General features: G+C 51.6%; 1 protein-coding gene across 2 annotated transcripts in view; it reads right to left on the bottom strand.

The window, feature by feature from the left end:
* Positions 1-1,131: 1,131 nt before the first annotated feature.
* The window catches only part of LOC122389265, a 32,195-nt gene continuing 15,521 nt past the window's right edge, over positions 1,132-17,805 (bottom strand). For both annotated transcript variants that reach the window (XM_043381125.1, XM_043381124.1), the window contains exons 2-3: positions 9,206-9,367; positions 1,132-3,727 (exon numbers count right to left, since the gene is read on the bottom strand). In XM_043381125.1, the coding sequence (XP_043237060.1) occupies positions 2,458-3,727; positions 9,206-9,367 (1,432 nt within the window). In that variant the 3' untranslated portion in view covers positions 1,132-2,457. The remainder of the gene's footprint in view (positions 3,728-9,205; positions 9,368-17,805) is intronic.

Here is a 17,805-nt window from a genome sequence, read left to right as displayed (position 1 = left end):
CGTAAATCTTCTGAGCAGGCGTCCATTGGGGCCCGTATTTGTAGCCTGTGTGTGAAAGGAGAGCTGAACATAAGCTGCGGTAGGTTTGTGCCATCGCGGTGGCAAGCCGTCGGCTCCGGTTACGCTCCGTACTGTGCTCTCAGCCTTGTGGTCTGTCGGTGCGGGCGGCAGGTCGTGTATAAATACCTCTCTGTGTGCTTGTGTCTCGGGTCTGCGGTGGAGCAGCTGAAACAACTACGTGTGCATCAGCTCACCCACGTGTGTAAAATGACGCCATATAACCTTTTGGGATCTATTAACCCTATTAGTGGCAGGCTCCTGGCTACATACCTACCTAAGTTTTCACGGCGCACCTTGCTGAACTATTGATAAATACATACATATTGCGCACGTGGGAAGTTCCGCGAGCCTTCTCAGCTTTATGCAGAACAGGACTTTTATCGCGTCACTTCTGCCCACCACAGGTAATATTCCTGAGAGGATCAGTCCTAAAGTCCGGAAGCTGAGCAAACTATATCCCTTGAATACAGTAAGCGGCAAGCCTATTATCCTCACCTGCAAACACCAAAACATGTGTCTGCCGGTGCTGCCTACCGCGATGACTTGCACGAACTGAGGGGACAGTGGAGGATCAGAATGTCCCTGGTAGCTGTCGGTAAGAAGGACATGGATGTCTAACACTCATCAGAGCGAAATACCATGAACGCTCATATTTTTGCTTCATGGACTCTAAAATACACGAAACGTTCCCAGCGAGATGATGACTCGCAGGCGAACTGTCGAAGCGATCTGATACCTACAATCTACATTCTACACTCAACGATTGTTTTCTTATTGGCTGTAATAAAGTCGTGCAACATACAAGCGTGGCAATGGTATGGGTCGAGAAACGCATGAAAGGATTGCCAAGTTTGATGAGACTGTTGATCACCCGGAGTCGTTAGAGATATCAAACTGCTACACCCGCTTCAGTTATTGTCTGGGACAGAGCGTGTCAAACTTCGAGGCTCAGATCTTCAGCAGATTCGCTCATCCTTAGGTGTGATAGGTATTTCCTTTCAATAATCAATTTCAATTTCAGTGTTTTATCATATTTTCATTGTTATACGTCTTCCCTCAAAGAGCACAATATTATAAATACGTGTATTTTCACCCAGAACACTGAACAGTAAATGCATATTGCCTAGTTCACAGTGTGCGCTTATGTGCATTTTAATCATAACATCGTAGAACTGGGCTTTGGATCATTTCAAAGTGCACGTAACTGCCTAACGGACAACAACCTTTGAAGAAACATCGCCGAAGGCACAACAAACAGTTCAATGTCGTGGGGTATTTCGGTCAAATTTTACGCCAGGTAACTAGATACATACATAGGTACTTGATATTTTGCCATTATCGCAATGTGAACGGAACCTGAACAGTTAATTTTCTTGTTTTGCGAGGTAGAAAGGTACCTTAGCAGCGTAACTCGGGAGGTATTGTTGCGCACTCGTCCGATGTGCTCGTTGTGGATCGAAAAGAAAAAAAACGAACACTTCAAGTATACAATCATTTACCGGAAGAGCGAGCAATTACCTTCCTTGACATGCGTACACAATACACACGATTTACAAACGTATTTAACCCCGACCACCCTCAAAATGTGCATCAAACACGCCTGCAGCCAGTGCACGCTAACATATTACCACTACCTCATCAAACGTAACTCGTCCAGAGAATGACAGACCAGCTTTTTCCCCACCCCGAACCGGTACACTCATGACAGCATTTTCCCAAAAACAGAGCTGTGCACACAGGATTACACGCTAAGTCACAAGTCACAACCATAAGTGAATGCAAATTCAACGTCACCGATTCAGGGGCACAAAGTGAAGACATACGACGGATCGCATTAAAAGCAGAGCTTGCGGAGCTCCATGAGCATATAGAAGCCCAGCCCCGCTGGGATGGACCGCGCGATACACTCAGCCCGCCGCAACACGCGACCATAGCGGGCGCGATCCGCGCGCCCCGCGCCGCCCACCTAAACGCTACATGTGATGCCCGTGCCTGTCCTGGTTAACGGTGTCACTCTCTTTCACTGGCTCGGTGAGCACGTGCTCTGTCCTGAAAACACGCGCATTCGTCCGTCTTGGGCGCTGAACTCCGGGGTGGAAATTGCTCGGGGTCCGGGACCGTTTCTGTGATGTCCGAACTACTTGATGTCAGGATATTCGGATTGTTGAGGCTCAAACGTCTCCCCCGTACTCCACGGGCGGTAGGTCGGACGCTCCTCTCTAGCCATCAATGCTCGCCTCTTCCATTCTCTTGGCGAGAGCCTATTCATCCATCCCGTCCCGAGCATCTCTGGAGCTTCTGGCGCCCAGCAGAACCTCAACATCCACCTCCGGAGCAGCGCCCGGCGACTCTCCGGACCTCCGGACTCCGGATCTCCGCCTCCGGAGCGCTCCCGGCTCACTCGGCGCCGACCGGCGCGGCGGCGGCCGTGGTGAGCACCTCCAGCGTCTTCTCGGCGTACTCGCGCGCCTGCGGCTCGGCGATCGCCGCCACCAGGTAGTCGAGGTTGTACATGAGCCGCCCGCGCAGCGTGTGGAACATGTGCGCGAACACCATGCCCAGGTCGTGTCCGATGTTGGTCGTGCGCACCAGCTGCGTGACCTCGACGTGCTTCCCGGTGGCGTCGAACAGCCGGTCAAGGTTGCCCATGTTGGAGGTGCCAAAGTAGTGCGAGACGTGCGGCATCTCCTTGGTGTGCTGCCGGTGAACCCAGAGGTCGGTGCTGATGAACGTCTTCAGGAGGCGGCTGTACGTCACCGGCTGCATCTCCGTGTCCAGACGGTGCTTCATGCTCTGCACTGTGTCGCGCGCCAGCTCCCAGAACCGGGACCGGCCGTCCGGGCTCGACGGCACGCTCGCCTCGAAGAAGCCCATGTAGCAGCCGTAGGCGTCCTGGTGCTGCTTCTGCAGGAAGCGCCGGAAGTTGACCACGTGGCCGCTGCGCACCCGCAGCTGACTGAGCTCTGGCTGCCGCCTCCGGATCAGCTCGTGCAGCGCCAGCGAGGCTGCCACCGTGAACGCGGCGTGCACAGTGACGCCCTCGGCCTTACACCTGTCGGTGACACTGCGCGTCTGCTCGGCACTCAGCACCAGCGAGTAGGTCCGCATCCGGATCTCCTTACAGCCGGCCGGCGGCGGGTGCGTGGCCAGGTAGTGGTTCCGGGGCGCGAACACCAGGTCCCAGAGGTGTGACGCCAGGCTGACGACGTCGGACGGCGTGTACTGCTTCTCCTTCCCCAGCGGCATGTCCTCCAGCGGCTCCCGCAGCATGATCTGCGGCACCTCGGGGATCTCCGCCTTGTCCACCACCTTGTTCAGCACGTCCAGGAACTGGTTGCAGAACACGGCGTTTGACGATCCATCACTGATGGCGTGACAGAAGGTGAGCACCAGCATGGCGACGAAGGGGTAGGGGCGCGGCTCTCGGCCCGGCTCGTTGGCGTCGTGCGACTCGCTGTTGGCGTTGTTGACGCCGGGCAGGGTGAGCAGTGAGGCTGACCAGAGCGGGCCGTGCGCCGTGTCGAACACGGCCTGCAGCTGGCTCTCGTACTCTTGCATCCAGTCGTCGGCCTCCCGCACGGTGAACAGCACTCGCGGCCGGTGCATCTCGGCAAAGTAGCGCCGGCCGTACGCCTCCCTGATGCACAGCCGCAGGTTCTGGATGCGACTGGAACACAGAGAGGGGTCAGAGTCAGTCACAGTCACATTGGGTCACAGTGGATACGACTGGTCTTCCGGCATCGTCAGAATGACAACACATGGGCGGCAAGTTTGACTTCTGACTAGTGACATATCGCTTCATCTTTCATTCATAAGTATGCTAGGAATAATAATGAAGACGCCAACGATATTCAACATTGCATTGCACTTCAATTAGAGAGGCATATATTATGATCGTTCAACTAAAAAAAAAATGTTTCACAGCCAATGACGAGTGCAAATCGCATGAGCATTTAGCGCGGAACTAATTGCCTATTTCTTGATATATTAGACCTTTAATGTACCTAATTTGCTAGCGTAATATTTCTGTCTTTGTATAACATAGTTTACGTAGGTGAAATATCGTGTTTCTTCTGTTTCCATGATCAATACCGGTCAGCTTAAATACTCTGCAATGAATCAGTGCACCATTTTCGAGGGTCGTAAATCGTAATCCAGGGTCCTTCCGATGCTGAGTGCTGAGTCGCTGGCGTAACAACCAGCACCGTTAATTTACTAGCAACACGTTCAAATATTAATAAGGAAAATGTCAATGCGCATTCTTAGAAGTTTGCATTCACAACGCAGTGATATTGGCTATCGGTAACCACTAGCTGATGTAACTGACACGCTTTGCCAGGTGCCAGCCCGGGGGTGGCTGATGCAACGATGAGCTGCATTCATTTTTTTCAATGAAATATTCTTTTTTCTTCAAAATTAAGCTGTGCTAGAAACAGGAAAAAAACAGACTATATTCTCATGTCTACCGAGGACACAAGCAGTAGGGAAGCAAGCACGAAAGGCAAAAAAATTATACAGGTTCAACTTTTATGTCACCCAAATTTAGATAAAATTGTAGGGCCAGAGTGCCTCAGATTGTCTATATAGACCTTGAAAAGTGGTCCACCGCCGCATTTTAACACAATTACCATTTCACAATTAGCTCAGTACCCCTTGTTGAAACGGCCCAATCATCTCTTCGTCAGCTATCCACAATGCATACCACGTGGCTCGTTCCCATGTCCAATTGTCCGATTGCTCAATCTCACAAAACCCAGCCTGCCAATCCTCCCAATAACACCCCCTAAATGTGACCTCCACCCAGCTTCACTCCCGAGTTCAGACTCGATTGCCCCGAAGCTTGCGAAAATCGGCGTGACTTGCCGTCTCGACTGTTGGTGCCCATGCCCCTACCCACCGACCCAGTACGGTCACACGAGCGTTGAATGTCGTGTCCTGGGTGGATAACGCAACCTGTCGGGCCGTCGTGGTTGGAAAACCAGCTGGTGGTGACATAACCCCCAATAACAGCCATTTGGTCATGGTCGCCGATCAGAGGTCAGCACAGACAACTCTGGGTCGGTTGTCCCAAGGGCAAGGTCAATTGTTGTGAGAGGGACGGAGTGTGGGTGTGTGGGATGTGTGTGGATGATAAAAATAGCAACAAAAGGAGAGAGAGAGAGAGAGAGAGAGAGAGAGAGAGAGAGAGAGAGAGAGAGAGAGAGAGAGAGAGAGAGAGAGAGAGAGAGAGAGAGAGAGAGAGAGAGACCGCATCATCTGCTTCGGTCAGCATCTCGCATGCCATACGGATATGGTCACCGTGCCGTTACACTCGTGAGAGCCGGCCTCACGAAAATAGCCACAAATCTAGTGTGACATCTGATCACCCGAGCGCGGCACACGGCTCTGCCGGTGCCTGTCGGCTGTTGACCGATTCAGTCCGGTCCTAATTGCGCACTGGCGGGATTATATACCCCCGACTGGAGTATTCTCTGTCGTTGATTTAAGTAGCGTCACACCGGTGGGGCCGGTTACTCCGGCTGGAATGTTCTTTTGTTTGCCACTGCGCGGATAGGAGCTGGTTGTTGTGCCTTCAACAAGGACAGAGGCAGGGCGTCGGCCGCCGGCTCCGGCCCAGGGTCATCGGCTGCAACACAAACACTGCTCCCGCACAGAGAATGCCGAACAGGGGCATTAGTCACCCAGCAATAAACTGACAGATGGAATGTGATTTTGTTGTTCATTGGCATTCTATAAAGTCCAAACTCCTCCTTGCTTTGTTAGGAGCTGCCGACGTCAGTCCACGGGACAGGATGATTGGCAGGTTACGATATCGATCTCGATTCATCAAATTTGTTCCCTTGATGCGATCAGCCGTCAATTAACGACAGTATGTACAGGGTGTCCCATAAGTTCGTTCTCACATTATGTTTGCATGTGAAACAGAGTACATTGCGTTTTAATATATTTATGACCCCTCAATATGCTCCTCATTTAATAGGCAAACACATGAATACATGCTGCAGCATGCCAACCGGCATGTTTGGCTGCATAGTAGGCTTAAAGTTAACCCAGACTGACTTGACATGCGCCGTGAGCTCCTCGAGGCTGGAACAGCGCTACGCTTCGACGAGCCTCAATTTCAGCATAACCAACAAATTTTTATGAAATTTTGATCCAATGAGGTGCCTGGCATGTGATCTTGCCACAAATGCCTGTCACAGTCTCCTTGCACCGCTTTTAAGCTTTGCTTGACCTGTGCACTGATGCACTGTCTTGCCTGAAGATGGGCCTACGACCTCCCGGATGCCATTTTCTCCTCTATAAATATGTTCATACTCGCGCGAGTTCAGCTTGAGGGCTGAAACTCCTCCTAGATGTTCTTGGAAAAGCATTCTGCTTCCCAAAAATGTTTCTGGGTTGCCACTTGCAACTTGGTCAACTCCAGAACGCCTATAATCCCACAACACAGTGACCCTGACCTTTTGCATAGGAACATAACGGGACGAAACGGAGGCCTCCTCCTTCGCCCTTATGGGGTTGTTTTGGGGTTTGGACGGGTGTTTCCTTTCGAACGTGGACTAGTTAGTCCTGATGACCTGGTTGATGTCATCAGCCCTCTGTTTTGTTTAGCCTCAGGCATAACGAAACTCATGTTTGGCCATTTTAAGACGTTTTTGACTGTTTTGAGCCCTCCGGTAAGCAAAGCTTAAGTCACCTTGAGTTATGTACCCCGAAAGAACACTCTTAGACAGCTGGTAATCCATCCTGAAAAGTCTGCTTACCAACTTTGTAACCCTTTGACCTTTTGATGGCCACTTTGGCGCCACACAGTTTTGGCCACTTGGCTCACTCCTGAGGGCTGACTGGAAAGAGGATAAACTTGCAGTGACTGACTCCCGACAAATCATCGGTGTCACTTGCTGACTGTGCGTCCAGTTAGCGATGGACATTGGCTACAGACTGGTAGGCCTCAATCACCCTCAATCGTCGCGAATGGTCACGTGCTGACTAAATACTGAGACGTACCCGTATCGGAGACCTCTAGGTTGCGGCGTTAGCCGTCTCTGTAGGAAGCGGGCTCTATAGCAAAAACTATTTTGTCTACAGAAATTAGCTACTGTGGAGCATATTTCTACCAGCCATGGCAACCACGTAAGCTCAGTTACGAACCAATTTCAGCGTGCCTTTAAGCAAGAGAGCCTAAAAACGTAAAATTTAGGTGAGAACGAACTTATGGGACACCCTGTAGAAAGGTTGTAAATTTATGTAATGTCTTTGAGGCTATTACTAAGGTTTTAACTTCTTTGTCTTATCCCATGAGGTCATCTAATTCTTATTTCGTCGCGCTCATCAGACTAGCAAACCCAAAGCACAGCTTTATTTCCTTTCCCTCCATTCCGTCCTCATACCCCTGAGCCGGATACGATGCCGCCGGGGCGCGACCCACACCAAGACTGTGACCCTGACCAGTCAGCCGGGCTCGGTCCGAGCGGCAAACGGATGTGTCGACCGCGCCTATACGGCCCCGGCCTCAGACGGTATCAGCAAACAAAGGTTTCCGGCCGCAGGCCTATACAATTAGATCGGGCAACACACACTGCTGTAGACATATGCACTGGGAAGGTCAACTCTGGGTCAGCTGGCCTTCGGTAAAAGACTGCGGGCTGAAACGAAAATACATGGTCTGGAAGTTTGAGCCATGGTTGACGAGAAGGATGGCTTAATGTAGAAAAAGTGATAAGTGGTGCGCAAAGTAGTGGCACTGTTATACAATTGATTATCTTGTTGATCGTGTAAGTTTTTAAACATGAGTGCTAGGATTGATTATCTTGGATATCTCGAACAGTTAAATTTGCCTGAAAATAAAAAAAAACTTTAGAATTCACCCCCCAAAAAGATAAATAGTAGAAATGCTTACAATTTGCCTACGGATAGTCAAAAACACATACCTACTCATCGACAGCAGGTTAATGCTGCACAAATACCACCTATTCGAGCACCCGCACTGTCTCGTCTTCATTTCCATTCCTCCTCTTTGTCTCGGAGATCTCACTCCGCATACGGATCGGTCGGGAATCGGGCAGGGATTCCCACAGTCAGTCGTCTGGCCCGTCAAGGTGACCCGGGCGACCGCGACGGACCGAGGTGCGTAGCCTCGAGACCACTCGGGAGCGGCCGCCGGGAGTGGGCGGTGTAAACATGTTTACCGCTGTGGACCGGACCAACGGCGGGGAGGGGAGAGGGAGATTGAGCGACTGCGGTAAGACGGCGGATCGGGTCGCATCTGTGACCCATCTCTTATGACCCACCTCCTGTCGGTCTGTGACCCACCACCTGTGACCCACCTCTGAGGAGGGCAGGTGCATGGGGAAATGTGTGGGTTCAATGCATGATGCAGAAACGACCGATGTGAAGCACGATATGCGAAATGAAGAAGTTGATAGATATATGCCAGGAAGAGAATGCCAGGGCACCGTTACAGCGGCAGGTCAAGTCTTCTCGTAGTCATATGGCAAGCAGGCGAGATTTCGCGGAGCTCATTGAGGTTGTTGTTTTGGCTTAAGAGTAACGAGCCGTTATTCGAAACTTTTATCCATAACACTAATGGATTTATGGATTGGATTTGACGTTGGATATACGGATGTAATTTACTTCGGACATATCGGTTAAGTTCTACATATAGATACGTTCCTTCCTGATAAACTAGTTCACAACAACAGATATTACGTCATTGCGGACGAAATAGAGGAGAGAGAGAGAGAGAGAGAGAGAGAGAGAGAGAGAGAGAGAGAGAGAGAGAGAGAGAGAGAGAGAGAGAGAGAGAGAGAGAGAGAGAGAGAGAGAGAGAGAGAGAGAGAGAGAGAGAGAGAGAGAGAGAGAGAGAGAGAGAGAGACAGAGAGAGAGAGAGAGAGAGAGAGAGAGAGAGAGAGGAGAGAGAGAGAGAAAGAGAGAGAGAGAAAGAAAGAGAGAAATAAAGAGAGAAAGCAGAGTAGATACTAGATCAGAGCAGAACGTGATGGATGTAGTGAAGGGTTTCAGGTCACACCAACCAATGCAGTCATTGGCGCCCAGGCCTATACCATACCCTCCTGTCCCCAGCTGAACCGAGGCCTGAACTGTCCACTGTACTCCCCTCCTTCCCTTTCCCCGCTTGCTCCTCACCTTTGTATGATGGTGAGCGCCCGGAGGACGTCGTCTCCTTGCACCGGTTGCCGGCCGTGCATCCTCAGGGCGTAGACGATGTTGGACGAGCCGTAGGTGTGAGCCGTGGCTACGCCACTCTCCATGAAACCCAGTGGCCGCAGCAGAGTCGAGTCTCCATTCCTGGCGAAACACAGGTAGGGTTGGGTTAGGTCAAGTCGGGTCAGGTCGGGTTAGGTCGGGTCAAGTCGGGTCAGGTCGGATTAGGTCGGGTCAGGTCAGGTTGGGTCGGATTGTGCCAGGTTAGGTCAGGTCGGGTTAGGTCGGATCAGGTCAGGTCAGGTCGGATCGGGTCAGATCGGGTCGGGTATGTATAAGGGTAGGGTCGGGTCGGGTATAAGGGTCGGGTCGGGTCGGGTTAGGCCAGGTAAGAAGGTCAGACTGAAACAGGTCGTCAGGTCAGAACCAGGTCAGGTCAGCTCAGGACGGATCAGGTCTGATCGGACCTCGTATCCGATCAGGACGGGTCAGGTCAGGTCGGTTTGGATCACGTCAGGTCAGGCTGTAGCGGGTTTATAGGCTGCATCGAGTTCGGTCGGTCCGGGTCAGTAAGTTCATATCGGGTCGAGTCTGTCTAGGTTCAACAAGTAGGACGGCTTCTAACACGGTTCCATATGGCCGGTGTCACTGACACCAGCACCTGGTGAGAGCGAGTGAGCTCTTACCTCCCTGCCTCTCCCGGAAGGACCTAGACCTGGCGGCAGGCCAGCACATGTGAAGAAATCCACATACCAAATGCAGGTAGGAGCCGTTGCGACAGACATCGCTGGAGTTTGCGGATGACTACCGCGTCATATGCCTCTGAATCTTACGCATGTGCAATGTGCAACGTCTAATGTGCATTGTTCACTGTAGCGCCCGCACAGCGATAATGCGACTCGTATTTTCAAGTATTTATTCGGAAATATTTGTCACCATATTGAACCATTCCAGCGGTAAGCGGTCAAAGTTTGGTCAATAGCGCATAAAATTCCGATAGCCTTGCAATGTCAGCTCCAGGCAGCAGGCGTCGCCGGTCGTCCGTACTCATTGAACTTCCCGCAGAGTGGCAGGTTTCTGTCTGTTTCCCACTCACTGACCGGTCTGCAGAGTGGCAGGTTTCCATCCGTTTCCACCAGCTGACCGGTCTGTACAAAGCAGACCGGTCCAAAGCCATGCGTCATCCTGCCATTGCCCACAGATGACGTCACGTGTCAGTATTGCAACAGACGCGCCACAGTTGTCGCAAGAGACTCCTGACGGCGCTTTTTGTTGGCCTCACCGCTAACGCTGATGCCTTACCATGCCCCATTTAACAAGCCAGCGCGCCTGTGAGCCTTTTGTGGCCGGGGCTGGTGGTCCACCGAATGGCATTCAAAATGTGTTTTTAAAGCTATATGCAGTTTAATGGCGCACACTCGCTATCGTTACATTCCAGTCGACTGTTACATGGTATACCTAGGTGCTGGGTATCTTCCGTGGATGACCTCAAGGTGAGAGCCTAGTCTTCTTAGCAAATTTGCTGGAAGACTAGGCCTATCTGGTCTAACTAAGGCTAATGGAATTTTTCCACTTTAAAAGAAGTGCGAGCGAAGAGAAGTATCTACGCACAATGTAGACACTAAAATATGCGATAATAATGGAAGAAAATAGCCAAAACGGCGCGCTGCCAACCGGGCCCGTCTTGCCTGGTCCAGCTTGCCCATGCATCCCGGGCAGTGACGAGGTGCGGACTTTGCTCAAACTGTTCATGCCCCTGCCGCAGTGCCTAGTCATCATTGTTGACAGGCCTCGGGCCAGTCAGCTAGCGGCTCCAGGCACCTTGCCTAGTCACTGTGACGTCACATGGACTGCAGATGACACAGAGGGGGGGGGGGGACGGAGGAGTGCCGCGGGGGGCATGACTGGGAAGGCAGCGGTTACACCCCAGACAAATGGGTTTATTGACGTCGGTAATACAGCGATCAGAATACTTACTAGCTAAGGTGTCTAGGAGACTGTTTCGTCTAATTGAAGCAGTCCCACATAACTGATTCACCATGACTATGAAGTAGAAGACTGCTTGCGACACCGCTAAACGTTGTGCCCTTTTTAGGGTGTACCCCAGTTTCGAGCACGTGCTGTGTCTGCATTCAGAGACTAAGTCCGAGCTGTCACTACCGACCAGCAGTCGCCGACGCGTCCCTATTATCACGGCGATCGGGTCAGCAAGGGGGCCCGGTCGGCCCAAACCTGGCTCCCTTGAGATATTAAAACCAGGGGCTGGGGGAGACTGGGGCAAAGTCACAGAGCACACCGGAGTCATCGTAAATGCTTTGAATGGATGATTGTTTAGGCTGAAACGAAGTAGCAGACTTGATGGTACTGCCATAGAGAAGTGATATAGGCTAGCTAAGTACTGAATTAAACAATTTGTACTCACCATAAAGCTACAGCATAATCCTATAAACAATCGATGCCGGTGGGACGTTCCAGTCGTTCAAAGTTCTGGCCCCAAACCCAGCTGCGGATCCTGGGCTCAGCTCTGGGGTTCCACAGCCTCCAGATGCGTCCTCTGTTAGGGCCAGTGGCAGCGGGCTGGTGATCTTTGAACTTTACTTCCATGCAATTGGATGCGAATATATGTAGACATGCCACTTGCCAGCCGATGCAGCCGTATTTGCTTCAATTCCGCTTGCGATGCAGATTCCCATTGTTCAAGGTGCATGTCCCTGTTCAACTGGGTGCCGACTGCCAGTTGTGAGTGCCTCCTTCCAGCTCGTGGCTGTATTCATATCTATATCGAGCTTAAACTCAAGGCTAGCCAAGAGGTGTCACTGCACTTTATTTGCTCCATCAACTATGCTCCTATCAACTATTTCAATTTTAAAATTTAAGACACCATGGTGTGAGACGGTATTATCTCAACAATGTTTATTGAATCATGGCTCGCTGCAGATATACCACACGATTCATATGCCCAGCGTCCCATCAGCCATGAGTTTGGCCACCGTCTGGCCTCCGCGCGTCTCGGAGGCAAGGCCAGGACCTGGGCTGGACCGAATCCAGCCCAGGCAGCTTCGCCACGCCCGCCGGCCTCTCACGCCCCCGTCCAATAAACCCAGCCCAGGCTTCTCCGCTGCGCCCTCATCCCTGCCTGGGACGCACCCGTCCGAAGAGCCCAGCCCAGGCGCGGCACCGCCCCGCGGTGGCAGAGACAGACAGGCCCGACAAGAATGTCAGGGTCGTGCGGACACCGGCCGGCGACACGGCGACCCTGGCCAGTCCCCTTGCAACCTGCACCGGGAGCCTAAACATGCAAATCAATGCGCCCGCCGGACGCATCTCTGCCGGCCTCGGGCGCCCGAGCGCCATGAACCCAGACGGAGCGGTCGACGGGACTGTAGACTGGAGAGTTGACCTGTCCGCTCGGAACCTCCGGGTCAGTGGAGCGTTCAATGGATTCCGGCAGGTCGGGGCACTGTCCGGTACGAACTGTACAGAGATATGTGGCTGATCTGTCACAGGGGAGGGTCAGCTAATGGAATAGCGGTGCGTCCCACAGGTGGCCAATCTCTAGAGGTGCGGCCTTGATGGGCAGTCTGCGACGGCGACAGCAGATTCTGCAAAGTCATTCTGATGGCACTCCCACAGAGCTGTATGCGCTGGTCGGTGTTCGAAGTGAGATTGCGGTCTGCAGAGACGCAGACAGCTCACGTTCATCCATGATCAATGACCAAACTGATCCGGTGAAAACGTATTGAAACACCTGCGTGACGGGGAAGACATACCGGAACGTCGAACCGCGATCGTCCCGCTGCGGCGCTGACATTTCTCGCGGTCCATTCACCTCATGTAATCGAAACTGAATCACATGAGCAAATGGCTCCGTGGCGCAATGGTGTGTCAGACGGAACGTGTTAGAAGCTTACAAACTTCTTCAAAATGACAATGAATTGATCACGAACATGTCATATACTCCCGTCGATGTGGCAAATGAGAAAGTGCATGATGCATCCCAATAACTCTTCCGGAAAACTTGCTTTTCACAGTTATAGCTCTACTAATTTCGAAAAGCACTTGTATTTGCTCTTAATTTAATATCATTGACGGGTCTCTTTTAGGCACTCGTAACTGTTGTAACCCGTAACTTGTAACTGAGTATTGAATTTTGTTTGAATTTTTTTGCAGTGCCGAAGCGGTGCAGTGCCGAATTTGTTTGAATTTGAGTATTGAATTTCGCCGGTCCCGTAGCTCAGTTGGTAGAGCGTTGGACTCCGCGTGGTGAGAGCACGCGTTCCCGGTTACAACAGTCCGGGTTCGAAGCGCGACGGGCGCTTGACATTTATGGGCCTCCTGACAGGTATGGATGCGGTTGGTGGCAGGCCGTAGCCAGGCGATGTCAGTGAGGGGACCGGCCGTGCGCGGCTATGTGCGCACGTTAAACTTTGGACTCTAAATTCTGCCATAGAACTGGAATTGCGCGATCGGAGGGTAGAGGGCAGGGTCACCGCAACAAGCTTCGCTTAGCGGTGGCTCTGTCCTTGTGAATCCTTCCCATCAAAAGGTTCGGACTAAATTTATATAAAAAAAATTACTGCCATCACATGAGAACAAATGCGAACAACGTAAGGAAACGAAAGAGCCTTCTTTTTCGTTCAAGTCACAGCATTAGTGATGAGCCTAGGCTAAAATACATTCAATAAGTGCTCGATTGTGTTTTGATGTGTTCACTCAGTGTTCTATTGATTTCAGCAGCTTGGCTTCAGTCACATATGTGCCGTGATGGAACAATTGTATGCTTAAAACACTTGGTGCTGGACAATGGCTATGTTTTACAGTCGTTCACAGCTGTATTACAAGACATCCTGTTTGCTTTGATCTTAGCAAGCTTCAGTGCAAACACAGCAACAGGACAGCCGGGTCTCAATCTGATTCTGAGGTCGGCTCAGCCACCGTCACATTTAAATCGTAACTTCCGAATAAGCATCCTGTAAGATTTAATGTTGTTGAGCTGGTAAAAGTCTACCGGCCCGACGACTATAACGTTTAATGCTAGAGGTGAGACATGTGATCCTTTCATGCATCCTTCCATCCTTTCATGCATCTTATGTTTAAAGAAAAATTATGGAGATCGACCTCAAATATTTTTTTGGCTGATAAGTGAGTGGTTTACGATAGAAATAACCTTATGGCATCTCAGATGTAGCGGTTAAAACAAAAAAGATATTATTTTGGAGAAAAAGAAATATGAAATCCGCATTTATTGCACAAATGTACCCTATTCCTACCAACAAAGAAATTGATACACATCTCCGACATGCCATCATCAACAACAACCGGCAAAAAGGGCAAAATAAGCTTCCCTTTGACTATACATTCAAGGCCAATGTCCTCTGAACTGTCAACAATATTGTTTGTTTACTTTAAGGAGTGGTATTTCTCCATTCAGATTATTTACATTTTGAACTCTGCAAACAAGCAAAGTCCGTGTTAATGTCAGAAACCGACTTTCGAAGCACTGAGACAAATGAATGATAATGCAGATTTCTTACATCATTATCCAATCTGTCATGGATACTCAACATTCCCGAGAAATGCTGAGAGATGAGACAGTGAAGCATGTTTTAGTAAAAATTTAAACTAATATCATTTTGCTTCCGTTCAATTCATGAAATTTCCCTGTCTTCACCTTGGCTTTGTGACGCAGAAACGGATGCATGGTTAACGAAGCAAACCTTGCATCACGCATGACGTGAGGCCAACGACGCTCAGGCAGAACTTCCATCATCCTCATGAACCTTGACCGTGACAGTCCCACCCCGTTTGAGTCTTTTTATGTCCTCTCATACCCATAAATTCAACAGCCTGACGTACCATTTACTCCACTGCACGATAATTGGGGAGCGTTGGCACTCTATCCCCTGTTCGTCTTACGGTTAACACCGGCTGCGGGCGACGGGCGACCCTGAGCTGCCTCAAACGGCCCGGGCCGGCGGCGGCAATAGCTCCGGCCGTTCCCGATGATCGGGCGTTATTCGGTGAACTTCTCCCCTTTCACGTCACCCTTTGGACGTCATCCTCTGTCCGGGGCCGCAACTGACGCCCGACACCAGCCCGTCCCCCGCCTCACGGTCACGAACTCTCACGGTCACCGGACCTGAGCGCAGCGGTGTACCGTGACGGGCGCTATTATCACGCCGAGTGCTCCGTTTCACAAGGGAGTTGCAGTCATAGTCACCATTGACGCAGCAGATAGGCGTCACGGTCGGCTGGAGGCACTGCGACCCCCCCCCCGACAGAGGGGGCTGAGGGGAGTGTGCAGAAAAGGTGCAGGGGAGCGCCCACTTGCCACATCGTCCGACGGTGCAGCCGACTGCTAAGCGGTGCCGGTATGCGCGCCGACCACGTGCCGGCTCGTATCTCAGGGGCCGAAGGCACCTCTCCCGGCGTGCGACGTCCGGCCTGTCTGCTCGCACTGCGCGCACCCGCTGGCAGGAGAAGGGACCGCAGCCGCTCCTCCGCCACGGCGCGGCGCGCGCGCGCGCACCGTCTCCGATACCAAGGTCCGCGTTTTTACACCGTCGCGCCGGCGATGGAGTAATACGTCCTACTGACCCAGCGACGCCGATTGGTGCTTGCCACTCGGGCCGGGCCGGTGCAATCAACTGCAGCTGACGGCCCGGCCGCGCGCCGACCCGGCCCGACCCGACGCGGGCCGGCGCGGTGTAGCATCTCACAACACATAGATGCTGGTTATGGTCGGCCTAATGTTCTCGGCGCCCTCGCCGCGGGCCGGCCGCTGTGAGACTCGCCGCCGGTCCCATGAGGGTCTGACCTGCCGCTAGGCTGTTTTCGTTGCGGAGGCTGCACAGTGCGCAGTACTGACAACAGGTGCGCTTTGGAGGGCTGATCATCGACACGGGCCGTTACCCAACGAGAGCGCAGGGCGGCGACCACGAGCCGAGCCACGACAGTGGGCTGTCGGTCCGATTGCACCACGCCACACCTCGAGTCGGGAGAGGCAGGGCCGCATTGCGCAATGCGTGACATTGGCCGATCAGATCTGACCGAGCTGCAGTCGTTGCTCTCTTTTCATGGCTAGTGCCGAGCCAGCCAGCAGCAGCGACCAGGGCGGGCCCATCGACCGGACAGGGTCTGCAGAGTGCACAGTGCATAAACACAGTGCATGGCCAGCACAAAGGCCCAGGCGTGACCGTCAGGACCGGCACTGCAAGGCGGCACTTGTATACAAAATGACATGTCACTGAATGACAGCAGGGGATGCATTCGTAAATAGAACAGATGCAGCCGGATGCACTAATCGATCCATTGGATTATGACATCAGCATCGACTCTGACGAAGTACTTGCTTGGCCCCTGCATCTGAAAGTGTGAGCAGCTATAAGGGGAACAAGATAACGTTCTCCTTTTTCAGTCAGTCTCAAAAGCACCGCGCAACAGTGCGATGGATCCATCAAGCCTGACCGAGGAAGGGCCTGCTATAATTGTAAAGTCACCGAACCAATTGACCTGAGGAATGGACGAGGATGTCAATTGCCAATACCAATACCGATACCAATTTATTCAGGAAAATCCACTCATAGTGGCTGTTCCTTGCCATCAGTCAAGTTGTGAAATGCAGTGCTATAAAAAGACATTCACACTTTCCATATGCACATGAACTAAAACGGGCATAAAAACTAAACTAAGACAATAATGACGACAACAGCAATTAACTAGCAGTAAAACACGCATTCCTATTGCTTCGGTGACTCAAATTTAGCAGGCCCTTGCTTGGTCAGGCTTGATGGATCCACCGTCACTTTGCGCGGTACTTTTAAGACAGACTGTACAATGGAACGGAATGGCTGGTCTGCATCAGCGCGATTCTATCGTTTACTATGATGACACAATGAATGGCGCGGGAGTTTTCCGTAATCAGAACACTACGGTGATCTAATATTAGCTTCTTCCAGCCCGAGTCTTAGCTTGTTTCAGCTATCACTCATATGCTCTTGCATATGGTTTTGTTAATTAGGTCATTTGAGCTTTCCAGGTGTGCAGTCTCCTGCCAAAGGCAAAGTTTCACCATCGTTAAACATTTTTCCTCGTCTGTTGCCTGCCCCCAAAGCGATAGAACTAGACCTCAACCACTAAAATTGACCCAATTTTGCAGGGAAAACAGATTGCTGACAAGGATGTCATCAATATGTCTACATATTGTCGGATAGGAAAACATCGGATGAGTTGACCAGCTTCGAATGTTTGTGGGTATAACCGAACAAAAACACAAAAAGGTGGCTGAGCTATCCCGAATCAGTTCAAGGCGCTATATGGGTCTGACGTTCACTTTCGACAAACCATAATGCCTCAGCTGGCCGATTTTCCAGAAAGCTGAGCGTTGCACGGGAATCAGGTCAGTGCGGGGATGAAACCTGCCACGAGCTGGGAATTAGTGACGCGTGACCGCCGATATCCGAGTGTGCTGTTGGTCGTTCGCGGGACGTCCGGTCTGCTTTCGGAACAGAAGACGAACGGGCTGTGACGAGAGGGAAGGTGAGGAGCTTGGGAGTCTGCTTAAATTCCATGGTTACGTATTT

The sequence above is a fragment of the Amphibalanus amphitrite genome, unplaced genomic scaffold (genome assembly GCF_019059575.1).
Source record: "Amphibalanus amphitrite isolate SeventyFive unplaced genomic scaffold, NRLGWU_Aamphi_draft 000352F_arrow, whole genome shotgun sequence".
In the NCBI taxonomy this organism is placed as follows: Eukaryota; Metazoa; Arthropoda; class Thecostraca; order Balanomorpha; family Balanidae; genus Amphibalanus; species Amphibalanus amphitrite.
Note: the sequence above shows the minus strand (reverse complement) of the source record. Positions and strands in the feature narration are given on the sequence as shown.